The 16,165-nt window shown below is 36.8% G+C and overlaps 1 protein-coding gene across 1 annotated transcript; it reads right to left on the bottom strand.

Annotated features, from left to right (window-relative positions):
- Positions 1-7,997: 7,997 nt before the first annotated feature.
- On the bottom strand, positions 7,998-10,146 carry LOC131334129 (vicilin-like seed storage protein At2g18540). Its single transcript, XM_058369008.1, has 6 exons — positions 10,090-10,146; positions 9,897-9,992; positions 9,715-9,819; positions 9,528-9,622; positions 8,743-9,249; positions 7,998-8,420 (listed from the first exon to the last, which is right to left on the bottom strand). Coding segments are annotated over exons 2-6 (720 nt in total). The 5' UTR covers positions 9,909-9,992; positions 10,090-10,146; the 3' UTR covers positions 7,998-8,419.
- Between the last annotated feature and the right edge of the window lie 6,019 nt (positions 10,147-16,165).

Genomic DNA, 16,165 nt, shown 5'->3' with positions numbered 1-16,165 from the left:
TATGAATTATCAGAGATTGTTTGAAGGAGCTTATGGGATTTCACCAATGAGCAATGACTTATGCTATGTTTGGGTCCTGATGAATTAATTTTGTTGCAGGTACTGAAAATAAAGATAAGAACAAGTAACCCTAGTCCATAGTTTTTCCTTAAAAGGAAATTAACTTAATTGTCGAAGGACATCTCTGACTATTAACAACGGCATGAGTATCTTAACGGTCTTTCCTTTTGTACTTAACATGGCAACAATCAAAGTTTTCGTCTTCTAAGAAAGAGCTCATAGGGTAAATCTCAGTACAAAGAGAGAGTTCACAAAACCGGCCTCCACAAATTAATTTTTAGAGGAAATAATCAAATAATACAAAAGATAGAAAATTACCCAAGTAAAATTAAGTTCGTCAATTCTTGCCCTAAAAAATTAGTTTAAAATTAAGCGTGAGAAGAAAATGTCTATGTAGTTGTCAAAAAAGTCACTTACTCACTCCGTCTCTTTTTAAGTATTCCGCTTCGTAACTCTAACTTATTAAGAAAATATTATCATTACACATTTCATATTAATTTTACCTCAATTTTCCTTACTTACCCTTTATGGAGATATCATCATTACACTTTTACTCATAAACTTTTTAAAATAGAATCTACTTTTAGGGGCAAAATGAAAAATGTACCAATTTTTATCCACTGACTTTACAAAATTGATACTTATTAAGAGACAGCCCAAAATAAAATACTGAACTTTAAAAATGAGACGGAGGGAGTTGTATTTACTGTACATAAGAAAATGGAGATGTATAGAGAGTCGCTTTCTGTTATAAAATTGAGTTCGGATATCATGATTTTTGGCTAACTTTGATTTACAGTTTTAGAAGAAAAACTATACACGCATATTTTTGCAGAATTTTTCCTTTGCCCTTTGAAAAACCAGGGTTCCCACCAATGCTTAAGAAATCCTAACAGTATGAATGTGAGTCACTATGTGATACTACCAAGAAAAGTTACGCAAGTAATCTATCACACAATGTAGATATATACGTGGAAAACCCCTAAATGGGTAAAACCATGGGAAGGAATCAAATCATTATAGTCATTGTGCAGTTACAGATATACATATCCCAATGAAGTAAATCCTCATAACATTTTAAACACCATCTGTCGATCAAGTCACACGTACACCGCACCTAGTAATCTTAATCGTCAACGATCTTGAGTCCACAAGCCCTCTGTTTGCCTCTCTGAATCTACCGAAGGACTTTGCTCAGAGATTAATTAAGTTGATGTTGTAAATCTCTTGAAGTTGTATATAATGCACAATTAACCATAGATCATGTATATACTCCAAGATACAAGTCGAAGAACACTCTAGGGTGTTTCTCTTCTTTCAAACCCGGCCTCAAGACGGTTGCTATAATATTATGAGCCCTGCTACTGGTACAGAAATTTGTGCACAGATTGTACACATATTTTTTGGTGGGGCCCACCACGGGTCCCACACAAATGATCCGAGCCGTTCATTAAATGTAAAATAATTTTCAAGAGTCCCTATAGAAAATTAGCTCAATCTAATATCTATAAGTGCTCGATCCAATCATCTAAATTTTTATTCAGATTTTCGAGTAATGAAAAGTTAGATAATTAAGATCAAGCACCTATAGGTATTGGATTGAGCTGATTTTTTACAGGAGCCCTTGAAAAAATGTTTTACATTTAATGAATGGCTCGAATCATTTGAGTGGGATCCGTGGTGGGTCCCACAAAAAAATCTGTGCACAATCTGTGCACAAATTTCTGTACCGGTAGCATTTTTGTAATATTATGCTCCACCATGTTTAGACCTAATTGATGCATATATAAAAGATGGTTGTAAAAGGGCTCAAAACCAGTCGTCTAGCCACCTTCTAAACGTACAGATCCGTAGGATGGACAACCGACCCGACAGTGGCTCTAGCCCCTTAATGAGTAGTGCTACATGTACCGACCTCCCCGGTACCGAAATCGTACCGCCGGCCGCCGGTGGGCCGTCTCCGGCCACCGGACGGCCGATCCGAGCCGTCCAAAAATTTTTAAAAAAAAAAACGAGGGGGCCTACGCGAGAATCAACGGCATCCGAGGTGTGTAAGGTTCTTGATCCGAGCACCCTTTTTTCGTGTATATATGTATATTCGCGGGAATATACATATATACACGAAAAAAGGGTGCTCGGATCAAGCACCTTACACACCTCGGATGCCGTTGATTCCCGCGTAGGCCCCCTCGTTTTTTTTTTTTAAAATTTTTGGACGGCTCGGATCGGCCGTCCGGTGGCCGGAGACGGCCCACCGGCGGCCGGCGGTACGATTTCGGTACCGGGAGGTCGGTACCAATATCATTTCTGCCCCTTAATTTAATTCGTTTAGCCACCTTATAACCGTCAAGGGGGTATGATTTTCGAAGGGTATATAGGGTGCCAACCGCTTAGGATTTTTTTTTTTCTTGGCAAAAGAAACTTTTATAAATCTCGAAAGGTTACATTGACGGGAACATCGAAAGCACACGATGCTTACGAGATCAGACAAAGAAGAAAAAAGGGAGAAACACTAAAAATAAGCATCCAACAGAGAGTTGGACGGATCACCTGACACAGTTTAGACACAAATTACAATTTCACTTTTCTAACTCCATCAAGGAAACTTTTAAAATCCTTCACAATGTATACCTTAATATCAAACTTTACCTTAATCCACATCGCGACTCTGGTTTTGATCACCTCACCCACTTGCTCTACTCCTGTCGAAGCATTATTGAACACGTAGTCATTCCTCTCCAACCACAATGATCAAATTATAGCAAAGAATGTCGTTTCCCACAAATGATTCTCCAAATTTCTAAATCTATTGTCAAACCACCAAGTAAAAAGAGCTTCTAGAGATTGAGGACACACCCATCTCACATGCCACCAATCCATGATTAAAGACCAAACATCCCAAGAGAATTTACAATGTAGAAAAAGGTGCTGGGGTGTCTCCAAATGCATAGAACACAACGGGCAAAGTGCTGAATTGCCTTCAAGGATCAAGTTTTTATTTGAAGCCCAGATCTAGTAGTCACTCTATCCTGAAGAGCCATCCACACAAAAATCTCCACCTTAGGAGGGCTGAGATTTTTCTAGATTGTTTACAATACCAGATTTCTTGCATTTCCGGACTGTTTCCATTTTTTGTACACTAATTTGCCCTCTCGTTATGATGTCTTTTGTTCTTGTTCCTTTAATTGTTTGTAATTTTTTTACATTTGATTAATAAAACATTTCTTCGTGGTTCAAATAAAAAAGTTTGATTCGTGCGTCTAGCTTCTTGAAACTACATATCAGTTATTTTTTCATTTCTCGGTAAGTAACTCGATAGAGATGGCAATCAGATCCACCTCGCTACGAACGAGGCTGATTTTCCACCACCTTTTTGGGTATCGGTTCGGGGTCGAGGTAAAAATACTAAAATGCTGCCGGGTTCGGGGTGATAGTACCCTGCCTACCCCCGAACCCGCCCCAAAATGTATTTATTTATAAAATTATACTTTTATCTTAATCTAATTATCATTAGTACTTCAAATTTTATATTTTTACCCTAATATTATTATCATTATACTAAAAAACCCTTATATTCTTACCTTTATATTTTCACCATTTTACTAAACTAACACTTTATTTATACTTATTTTGCTTTTAGATTAGCAATTTTTTAAATTTTTTACGGAGTAGGGCAGGGCAGGTAAACCAGTTCCTCGATCAGGGTGGGAACAGGGGTACCAAAAAAATACCCGATCGGGATCGGGTAATAATTTTCGGGTCGGGGTACGCAAAAACACACTCTACCCCATTGCCATTCCTACTAACTCCATTGCAAACTCTTTTTTGGTAACTTGGGATGTGTCAGCTTACGTGAACTCGAACCAAGTTTTGGAGGATCAAATAGAGAAAGAACTAAATTCAACAGAGACGGATGTATGTTGGGGCATATGTGGTCACGGCCCCCACGTTGTTTTGCGGTTTTTTTTTCAAAAATAAATTTTAATATTAATTTTTTTTAATTTGTTAAGAACGCCTAAATATTGTATTTTGTATGAATTGTTGTTTAGACATTTAAATATACTTTAAGAATGTATTCGTTTTGGGTCCCAAAACTCAATCTCTCTGCATACGGGTCTCTCTTAAGTTTTTCTTCCTTTATTAATCTGTAACGACCCTAATTTTCGGTAAATAAAAATTTCGTTAAATATTTGAATTTTATTTTAATTACTTGGTATTACTTTTAAAATTTCTTTTTAATTTTAATAATCCGTCATAATTAGAATTAAGTCCTTAAAAATTTTATTTCTTGGCTAGAAGTCCTACATGACAAGTAGAGTTAGTTTCCAACCAATTAGTTGGAGGAACCGAACTATCAATGTAACACCCCGATTTTCGGACATGTTTAGTTAAATCCGTTTTAATGGATTTAATAATTCATAAGATCAATTTAAGAAATGAAATTTTATTAAACAGAGTTTAGCAGCGAAAATCTCAAATATTAAAGTCAAAATTTCTTAATTGTCTTACAACCCCAAAAATAAAACAAAATTTGACTAATGTGATAATATCTTTGAAAATTCAAATAACAGTATTTCAAACTAACAGAGCTTCTAAGGGTAAGACATCCAAAAAAAACAAACTCCCATTCTTCAACTGGGAGGTCCTCACCCTGGTACTGATCAACTTGTAGAGGATCCTGCTCTTCGGTCTCCTGATATCCTGCACCCTCTGGCAAATTGATCGCCAAAGCAACCGATTTACTAGGATACAAACGTATCCATGAGTGATAATTCACCAAGTAAAATAATCCCAATCCTACCAACCCCTTACTCTACATTTAGCAGATCAGCAATATATCAATTCATAGGAGGTACAGAATAATAACACATCGCCCTTTCCTTTACTATCCATTATCTTACATGAAATCTAAGGATCCTTTCCACAAAGTCCTTTCCTCCCATATCCACTAACTTTGACCGTCCCATGGAATAACTCTCCCTTTATTTGTCCTGCACCAGGGTTCTAAGCGAATACTACTAAATTATGTATCCAGTCTGGATTCGCTTACAACCATAATAAAGGAACAGCTCACCATGACAACTCAGTATTAGCAGTCGCACTATCTCATTGTCAGGATCCTTTACTGTCTCCCAACTCTACACACTGGGTTCTTTACCATACCCATAATCTACACACTGGGTACTATACCGTATTTAAGGATCCTTTACCGTTTCTCAAAATACTGTACCCGGAGTCCTTTACCGTCCTCCACACACACATTGGGTACTGTACCGTATTTAGGATCCTTTACCGTATTCCAAATACTGTACCCGGAGTCCTTTACCGTCCTCCACACACACACTGGATACTGTGCCGTATTTAGGATCCTTTACCGTATCCCAAATACTGTACCCGGAGTCCTTTACCGTCCTCCACACACTCTGAGCACTTTACCGTACTCGGGGTCTTTTATCGTTCCCCAACTCAACTAAAGGTACTTTACCGTATCAGGGTCCTTTACTGGCACCCAACATCCTCAATCAACTTTACCATTTTATCCTTTACTTAACCACGTCTACGTGTTCACTACTCGAAACCACCCATGAACCCAAGCCTATTCCAACACGAACAACATGATACAATCAATAACAGCTCGATTCATAACATAATACATTTCAATGAGATACAAAAGTGCATATCAAATAATATTGTGCGAGTAAGTAAACACATAATATTTTATGATTGGACCAATGCCCTTAAGATTCGTTGAACAAGTAAATTAATTAATTATAGCATGCGCTTACTCTACTAAAAATAAATCAACCACATAGTTTAGGTTCAAATTGAGAACTAAAGTATATTCAGGGGGCAAACTGCAATTTCAAAATATCTCACTTTAAAAGAAAAACGTGCATGCTACAGTAGCCTTCGATTTTCAATTTTTCAGGAAACAGAGTACTTCTGGTTTGATTCGCGGGTATGACAAATCCCATTATAACTTTTCAAATTCATCATATAGAAATTATTTAATACTTAGAAGAAAATAGGGAAGCAATTATTCTACCTTTAATCTGGACAAAATGATTCGGTGGAATCCGGTGGATTTTCATTTGGCAGCGAAAGATCGGTATTCTAGCAGCAACTTAGGGCTGGAATAACTTGACCAAACATCTGCCGTTTTCGATGATTCTTAAGTCTAACGAGAAGATCTTGAAACACTCTACAACTTTCGTGAAGAAGTCTAAGCCCGAAAACCACTCTAAGTAGGAGCAAAATGAACGTAGATTCGCCGAATCTGCTTGGAAAACAAAATCCGAGAATTTTACCAAACTTTGAATGGCGATAACTCTATCAATTTTGGACCGTTTTGGGTGATTCTTGGGTTGAAATCGAAGCTCTCAACGCCCTCTACAACATTCGTGAAGAAACTCAGGCCTAAAAACGACATCAACAAGGAGGAAGCAGGCCATGAATAGAAGTACATGATATGGACGAGAATGGAGATTGGGATTAAAGATTTGATGATGTGAGTGCATGGGATGAAGTTGTTTTCCTCTCTTCTCTCTGCCGAATTAAATGGAAAAGAAAATGTGTTTGGTTTTTGTTGTGGACTTAGAGAAATAAAGGGGAGTAGTGGAGGAAGGTGGGAGAGTGAGATGATAAGGGTGAAGGTGATTGAATGTGGGAGGGAAGTGAGATAGATAAAATCGGAAGAGATAAAGGGAGAGGGGATAGGAGCATAATCCCATAAATTGTGGGATGGGTATTAGTATCTATATATAGATATATAGACACACAAATATAGTTACAAGCTAATTAATACTGTATGAGCTAAACTAATTTTAATCACCAAAAATTAATCTAGGTTCTAGTTTAATCTAATTACACTTTTAAATAATTAATCGATTACTATAGACTATTTGATTAAAAATAATTTCTTAATTCGAAAAAAATAGGGCGAAAATTCGGATCGTTACCATCAAATTACCTAGTTATAATCTCCTAACCCTAGATGGACCTTTTTGACCATCTTTGAGCCTTATGAACCCTTCCCAACCCTAATTGAACCCTTAGGCCATTAGAGGTAATCATTATACCACATGACTAGTCATTCAAGTCCATACCTATCTTCTTTATTTCTTTACCCATTGGTTAATAATTGTTAGGAAATTTTTATCCCTTGGATAATAGCAATTAGACTTGCCAATGAATATATAGTTTTGACAAGACAAGTCATTAGAACCCTTCAATCATTTTGCTTCCAAAATAAGCAAACTAGCCTTGTCATGCATGTCAACTCAAGACTTATAGCCTTAACCTCTCTTCATTACTTTTTCCTTAGCCTTAGTAAGTCTACTTGGTGCTTTAGTGTACTTATGTATATACTTAGGCATATATATGCATAGTGCAAGAGAGAGAGAGAGAGAAAGAAAGAGAGCCGAATGGGAGAGAGGGGAGGAGTTAAGTGTGTCACTACAAGAAATTACACTTTTTGTGACCAAGAATTTAGTCACGGGAAGTCCATATCTAGTCACCAAACGTCTTCGGTGACTAACTTTTATCTGGTCACATCTAGTCGCGGAACCCTGGTCATTGAAAGTCTTTCATGAGTAATAACTAATCTGGTCGCTGAAATGTATGTTCGGTGACTAAACTTTAGTCCCTGTTGGTATCCAACAGCGACCAATTAAGTTTGCCACGGAAAACGTCTGGTCACTGAAGACTATTTTTAGTGACCAGTTATTGGTCACCGATAGATTTGTTTTTAATTTTTAATCGCCTACAATTTGGTTACCAAAAGTTGTTTTCCGTGAACAAATTAGTTGGTCACCAATGGGGATCCTTTTCCTACCAGTAGATTGGTTAGTAAAAGGTTTTCTCAGTGACCAATTTTTTGCTCTAATTTGGTCACGAAATGTGTACTTCCCTATCATTCATTTTAATTTATACAGAGCTCAATAATTTTTTCTTCTCATAGAAAGTCCCCTGTAACCTGTGCATTTACTGCAACTACTTGTTCCTCCAAATAGCACCTCCAAAATGCCCAACCAAAGGATGAAAATTACAATCTATGCTTTAACCATCATATATATAAAATCCAAAATCATAACCATTGCCATAATACACAATATTCAACTATGCCTAACCATAGTGCAATAACCATCAGTATTATACATATACCCTCGAAATAACCTAAATCTTTGTAATATAATATATAAGGTTCTTCTCCAAATAGTCGCATTCCCAACCAAAAGCATCCACATGCCAAAAAGTAATACTCGAGCTGTGAAGTTTATCGTGATCTCGTCGTCCGAACAAAAAGCATCAATGTGCCAAAAAAGTATACTTGAGCTGTGGGGAAGTTCACTGTTATCCATCTGTACACAGAAAAGAAAGAAAGAATGCAATTCAATTTCCATAAAGAAAAGCAAGTACTCCATATCCAGCAAGGATGAATTTTAATTTTCCATAACTTTATGATTAGTTTTTCCAGATCTCTATCCTTGGGTTCAAAATAGATGTCATTGGCTCGTATAAGTTCGTCTCGACACTATTGAGTTCCAATGTCATCCACAAATAGTTCGGTGTTAATATTACCACTCAAACAGCCTTTCACTATCTTTTTATCATTGTTGGGTGCAAAGTTGTTTTCAAGTGTCCTATAACTAGTAGAAGTGGAAGAGATGGGAAAAAACTTACCAATGTGCCCTCCTACCACTAGTAGAAGTGGAAGAGATGTGCCCTCCATGATTGATACGTGGACCAAGTGCTTTTGAATTTTCCTGCCATATAAGTACAAGATCTTCCTTATTTTTCTGCACCACCTCTTGTTGTCTCCTCTGTTTCTCACTCTCTCTCCTAGTAGAAGTGGAAGTGATGAATTGCCCTCCACGATGGGTAGGTGAACTATGTGCTTGTGTCTTTTCCTCCAACAGAAGTAGACGATCAGCCATCTTTTTCTGCACTGCCTCATACTCTCTCCTCTCTTCCTCACGTTGTCTCTTCTCTTCCTCGCGCTCTCTCCTCTCATGCTCACGCTCCCTCCTTTCCTGCTCACGCTCTCTCTTCTCCTCCTCACGCTCCATCTCTATTTTCTCCATATTTGCTTTATAGTTCTGTAGTTCTTCATCTCGTGCCTGTGACGCAATATCAGTTTTTGAAGAAGAGGAAGTGGGCTTCGGGCCGACCCCAAATCCAAGTATGTACCTGTAATAACCCAGCACCTCAAGCACCACTAATTAAAACAACCTACCCTCAAACTAATTATATCCTCAAGCAAGAAACATATCTACATTAACAATTAGCACTAACTCTGTGCTCACACTCCTACAAAATGAACACTTATATTTTCATGCAAGCTAATATATTCTCATCCCAAATGAGTGTCTTTACAGGTACTTGCTCTATTGAACTGAAATTTAGTCAACTTACTAATAAAATACTTATTTGCCAATGAAGCATGTATACAAAATGCAAGTATGTACCTCTTCCTCTTCCCAAGCACATCTCCAGACATCCCTTCGGGTGTCCACTGTACACCGGACTGAGAAGATTCTTCTCGTTGGCTAAGCATCTTTGACTGCCATTGTAGATTGTAATAAAAATAATAATTATCTCAACCCGACATGAAAATGATTTATAAAAATGTGAAATATTAATTGGAAGACCTACGTGGTTGGCAGCGCAAATATCATCAATCCAAGTATTATCCTTCTTGGTATGCATTTTCTCATAGAATTCTGGAAATTCAAGGTTTGCATATCCATTATCCTCCGGCTGTGAAATTGAACTTGCATAAGCATAAGATCATCATTTAATAACAAAGATTGTATATTGAGTGCAAAAGGTATCACCGGTGTAGTCATCCCTGCAACAAATGATCGAGACCCCGAACAATGACCACCGAGACCCAACCGTCCCCTATTTTTTATTCCGGCTGCTGACTTCCTCTTTAAATAAACAAATAGAAAAAGAAAAAGTAACATCAAATAATTCTTCATAAGAATTTTAAGAACAAAATTTAAACTTAAATATGTAATATCTTACCTTGTGCTTGTCAGTGGCCCATACATCATCGATCAAGTGACGCCAATCCTCTGGAGCCTACATTTGCCTTTGCAAATGCAACAAAAGACTGCACCCCCTCTCTATACTCCTTACTTTTTATTCTATTTTTTATCGTCATCCAACTCTTGTCCATTTCTTTCACCTACAAAGAGCAAGTTCTTAACACCTATCAAGCATGCATATGTATATGCCAATATTTTCAATGTCTAGTCGAATGAACTTGCTACATCAAATTGCTATATGTCACAGGTACTTTTATCAAAATAATGACTTTCCCCAAAATATACCTACAAAAGTATAATACGTAATAGTCCATTGCTTTTGAAGTATGTCATTTAGCTCAATAATAAACAAACACTCCAAAAGGTTAAGAACAAACCTAGTGTATAGCTGACGATAACTTTAGAAGTGGTCAACTAAGCTTACTGAAAAATGCGCAATACTCCCTCCATCCCAAATTGCTTGTCGTTTTTGGAAATCATAGATTTTGCACACAAAAAATAATGTACTTATGACATTTTCTAATAGAAAAAAATAATACCAATTTTTTCTTCTCAACGAGTTCTTTAATTTGGTGTGTAAAAATTTTGGGGAAAAACCATGTTAGTACATTATTTTTTTGCTCTCCATGAAGGGCCAAGCAATTTGGGACGATGGGAGTACAAATGTATTGAAACCCACAATAATAAGAACTAATAAAGGTCAAACACAAAATAAAAAAAGAAAAAGCTAAGGTGAAGAAACATATAAAATTTCACTCGGTGGGGTGTTTTTCATAACTAATCAGGATAAAATACAAAAAAACATGGCCAACATGGTTAGTAAAATACGAATCGGTGAAGCTTTTCTCCAGTAGAAGACAAGAAATAATATATTAAACAAAACCTTAGAAAGTGATCAGTGGAAAGAAAACAAAACCTCTAAGTAGAATGACGGTGTTGTTGGCAAAGGGAGATTTCCAAACGGTGGAGATGTAGCGGGGGATCGAAGTCGGCGATGATGGAAGGTTTCTCTCTTTATGCGAGAGAGAGGAGCCGTGCTCTGTGACGGAGAAATCAAGAGCCAGGGGCTTTATGTTTCATCCCAATCTAAACTATATAGTTTAGAGGTTGTTAAACTTTCAGTGACTAACAATTTGGTCTCCAAATGTTTCCAAATATTTCAAGTCCCCCGCCAAAAAATTTTAGGAAATTATTTGGCGCAAATTTGGCCATCTTCAGTGACTAAATTTTGTTTGGTCTCTGTAAGTACACCGTCCATGACTAAAAAGTGGTCACTAAATTGTTTCTGTGACCAACGGAAATTTTAGTCACTGATAAATCAATCTATCGTGAATAAAATAAATTTAGTCACTGATGTATCAATTTTTTGTAACTAAACGATTTTTAGTCACCGAAAGTGGTCACTAAAAGTGTATTTTCTTGTAGTGTGTTCTTTTGTTTTGGGCACTTTTACAAGCTACCTATTGTACCAACTTCACACTCAACCTAAGTACTAGGTGACAACCCATTCCTAGACTAATTCAAGCACACTACCTAGCCTTTAACCATCCTAGAAATTGACTACAACCTAGCCTAGGATTGACTAAACACGGGAAGACTACATATTAGCCTAGCCATCAATTTCTTCTTACTTGCAAGACTTACCAACCTAGGGTATAATTACCTAGACTTACCAACCTAGGGTATAATTACCTAGGATTGCCTTTTAAGTCTTAGAAAATCTCCATAATTACCTATTCTTACACCTAGATTGGAAGAGACAAGTCATGGCATACTTGAATGACTTGATTGGACAACACAATGGAGCAAATCCATGGAAGAATTGGAGAGAGAGAGGGAGCCAAATTTTGCTATAAATAGAACCCCCCTCATGCTATTCAACTTACACCTTCCATCCTTCAACTTCTCTCTCTAGAATCCTTGCATTTGTTTTTAGTGTTTTTGAGTTCTTCTTGAAGTTCTTCAAGAAACTCAACCAAAACCGCCACTAAACCACCACTCAACCACCCTTTTGATCCATAAAATTTAAGTAGTTTAGTCAAGATCTAGTTTCGAGAGAAACCTTTCTCTTTCGAAGCTATTGGAAGCTCACTGTAGGAAGTTACTCCGTCCGACGTACTTACTCTCTCCGTAGTCGTCACTACCGCCAAAAAGAAAGGTAGAATCCCTTGTCCACCCACTCAACGTATAGCATAGAACCGTATGTTGGAAAGTATAACGTAGAATCTTCTTATACCCTCTCTTTAAGTATATAAGGTTATCTATCACCTATAAGGTTTGAAATGCATGATAGTTAACAACTTATGGAAGTATGAGCATGTTGGAATAATCGACTTTTACTCTAATAAACATATGTTGTTTTGAACTTCCCACAAAGAAGGAAAGAACGTTTTTTTTTTAAAGATAAGACTTTATCGTTGATAGAAGTATTCGTATTTTGATCTTTAGGATGGTTATGAGCATGTATTATGAATTATTTGTATTACTTGTCTTGTTGTAAAACATAAGTGATTTTAACTCCAAAGGCGTCCGTACATGTGGCATTATGCTTTAAATGGTGATTTGAGCATGAGTAGTAATATAGAGTGGGATGATCTTGCTAGTTTAGTTTCAAGATTACAATGAATGATTTATGATTACGTATATGAAAAGTCCTACCGCGGAGTCGTTGCATGAAAACGAGACACAGAAATTGAGAAAGTAAAAACATGACACCTAGAGTGTGGTTAATGGAATGATGTGATTTCCAAAAGCGAAATATTTTGAAAACTGCAATGTGGCCAGACTTGGTGGCCCATTGTGAGAGTGCGTGTGTAAAGTATTTTCAAAAAAACAATGGGAACCCAGAGCGGCGGAACTATTGTGGTATACTCGGGAACCCGGAGTGGCGGAACCAAGGGATGAATTGTGGTTTGGTTATCCACGGAGAAGAGCCAACACAATTGGTTTAATGATTTTCGAAAACCCACATGGAAATCCGGAGCGGCGGAACCATTGTGAGGATACTCAGAAACCCGGAGCAGCGGAAACGAGGATTTTGAATTGTGGATTGGTTATATGTGGAGAGGAGCCAATGCCAAATTCAATGTTTTTGTGTGCCAATGGGAACCCGGTGTGGCAGAACCATTGTGAGGATACTCGGGAGACCGGAACGGCAGAACCGAAGTTGGGTGTGTTAAAAATGATTTTGAAAATGTTGATTTGGTATAAAAATGGTGACACGGTCTACGAGAAGTCGCATAGGAGAAACTCAAAAAAATCATGAATACCAATGTTAGTTTGGATATTGAATGTGGATGTGTCATTGTTAGCTGTTTGTCAAATATACATGTATTATGCGGAAATCGATAGTATTACGGTATACTGCTTGTAAGTCAAGGGTTAGTGGGTATGGATTATTCTATTGAGCTTTTATAGCTCACGGTGTTATCTTTGGTGACCCTGACATATTATATTGGTGACGACGCTGGTATAATGTGTCAGACCTTATAGATGAACCGGGTGAACTCTACACCTTAGAAGTTTTAGAACCGAGGAGCTGGCTAGGATGGAAAAGCAGGCGGAACTGTAATAAAGAACCTTAGTTTTCCTCATTTTGTGTATTCATGGGGATTATGTTATAATAATGAGTCAGACTCTATTAAGATTTTCAATGAAATTTCCTATTTAACGTTCCCAAAATTTGGGGCGTTACAATCACTCTCTCTCTCTAGGGCTGCAAAAGAGCCGAGCCGAGCCGAGCTTTACCGTGTTCAAGCTTATTTATTAAATTTTTAACGAACACGAGCTCGAACTCAGTGAAAACTTAACGAGTTGAGCTCGAGCCGAGCAGGCCTTGGCTTGACTCGAGCTCGAGCTTGTTCACGAGTCTTAACGAACCAACGAAAAATGTATATATATCCTCGCATTGGCCTAATACAACCAAAAATATTTTGATTATGAAGGTACATATCTTTCATTTTTCTATGGAGAGGGGGGTGTACTGATATGCGTGTGCTCTTGCTTCCTTTGGTTGACTAAAAAGTGAAAACGGAAAGAACAAATTATGAAATAATAATAAAAATCATAAACTTAAGTATATATACCCCGGCTTGCGAGCTGACTCGAGCCGAACTTATCCTAGCTCGAGTTCGACTCGTTTACAAAACGAGCAGAAAAAATCGGCTCGTGCTCGTTCGTTTAACTTTCGAGCCGAGCTTGAACGAGCCACTAACGAGCCGAGCTGCGAGCCGCTCGGTTCGTTTGCAGCTCTCTCTCTCTCTCTCTCTCTCTCTCTCTCTCTATATAGATATATATATATATATCATTATCCAAAAAAACCTTCCTCAAAACTTAAACCAAACAAATTATTAAATTTTTGAAATTTGAAATTTCAAAATCTTGTTATTCATAGTTCGACCCCCCGCATTTACGGCATTCTGGTTCCGTCCCTGAAATTTAGGATGTCATCTTGTATGGATTGGCCTTGTAAGATTTGATAGCCCTATATTAATGTTTTTTTTTTTTTTGCTCGACGAAAGGAAACTTTTATTAATATCGAAAGGGAGCCCTATATTAATGTTTCGAACCAGAATCTTAAAAAGATAAAAATGAGCAAAAATAGAACAGATTTTATAGTCCTATATTTGAGATATCACATGATGGGATGCCAAGACACTGAATAATTACTCGGTATGTATCTATCTAGTTAAGTTGTACTGTTCGTTAGGCTGTTTTGTACTTTCAAACGAGCCTGCTCATTGCCTCTTCTGCGCGATACATTGCAACACTCCACGACAATGGGAACTTTTGTCTTGAGAATCTAAACCAAGTTCTTGGGTTTACATCCCAATGTGAGACTGCTTTAGAAAATTTGGTTGCACAAGTGGGTTTGCTTTTCTTACCTTTTTTAGTGGGGCGGAAGGTTTGTCTTTTCCTCTAGAGTCCAAATTAGAGAAACTTTCATTTATAAGGACGGGTGGTGACTTCCTCTCTAGTTTATGAACATTAATCTTGTCAAAAATCATGTTTATCGAACCTTAGTAGATATATGATTGACACATGTAAAAATTGAAGAAAAACAAAACTTAGATAAAAAAACAAACTACATCGGAATCCAACTTTTATTTTTCTGTAATTTTCACGTGTGTCAATCATGTTCTACCAAAGTCCGATTTCTGTAATTTTCTGTATCTACCAAAGTCCGATTTTTGGAAAGATTAATGTTTTCGCTGAGCTCTACAAAATGAATGGAGCCAATCATCAAAGTGTGTTGGGAAAATGACCGGAAAATTAAAAACGGATCGGAGGAGGACACCACCACCTCTCTTATCTCCATTACATATAAAAGTTTCTCTCCAAATTAATGTCGATTTTGCTAATCTCAGCTCACTAGACACTAGACAGTAGATAATGCACATATAATGTCAAAAAAATTAAAGTTTCAAACTATTTTCCCTGATATTTATAACATTTCACATATATTTATAACATCTCACATATATTAATACACTTTGTAGATTAACCATTGCTGATGTTAGCATTTTTCAATTAATACAACTAGACGGTTCATTTTGAGTTTATGGGCCCACTAAATATCAGACATGATTTCAAAACATTTTTAATCGGTAGTTCCAAATTTCTTGTCCATCTTTTTGGCATATGTTCCATTTGTAAATAAGTTATATTTTCACTGTAATAACGATTTTTAAGATTTTGAAATTTTTGTTTAATAAAAATAATTAAGATCTATTAAATAATATTCATATTGCAAATAAAAAAGGTAGTGATTTTCACTCTTTTTTTGATAAATTCACTCTATTTTTTTAATTTAGTTTACTTTTTATGTGCAATTTTTTACTAAAAGACAAGAAGTGGAGTGCATTTATCAAAAAATTGAATGTGAAAATTATTTTTCATATAAAATTATTATGTAAAAGTGGACAAGAAATTTGGGATGAATGGAGTATTTTCTTTTATTGCAAAAATGATTCGATGACATGATCTGCTTGTGTTTCAAATTTTAACACTACAACACCAATTAACAATAGACATTCAATCTTTCAGTAGCAATG

Source organism: Rhododendron vialii, chromosome 7a (assembly GCF_030253575.1).
Source record: "Rhododendron vialii isolate Sample 1 chromosome 7a, ASM3025357v1".
Taxonomy (NCBI): Eukaryota; Viridiplantae; Streptophyta; class Magnoliopsida; order Ericales; family Ericaceae; genus Rhododendron; species Rhododendron vialii.
Note: the sequence above shows the minus strand (reverse complement) of the source record. Positions and strands in the feature narration are given on the sequence as shown.

What these genes read in the sequence shown, in the direction of transcription:
- LOC131334129 (XM_058369008.1), bottom strand. An exon ending in ATATTTGCGCTGCCAACCAC is followed by an intron (nt 9,623 to 9,714) that starts GTAGGTCTTCCA and finishes CTACAATGGCAG; the next exon opens with TCAAAGATGCTTAGCCAACG. An exon ending in GTGCTTGGGAAGAGGAAGAG is followed by an intron (nt 9,250 to 9,527) that starts GTACATACTTGC and finishes GGGTTATTACAG; the next exon opens with GTACATACTTGGATTTGGGG.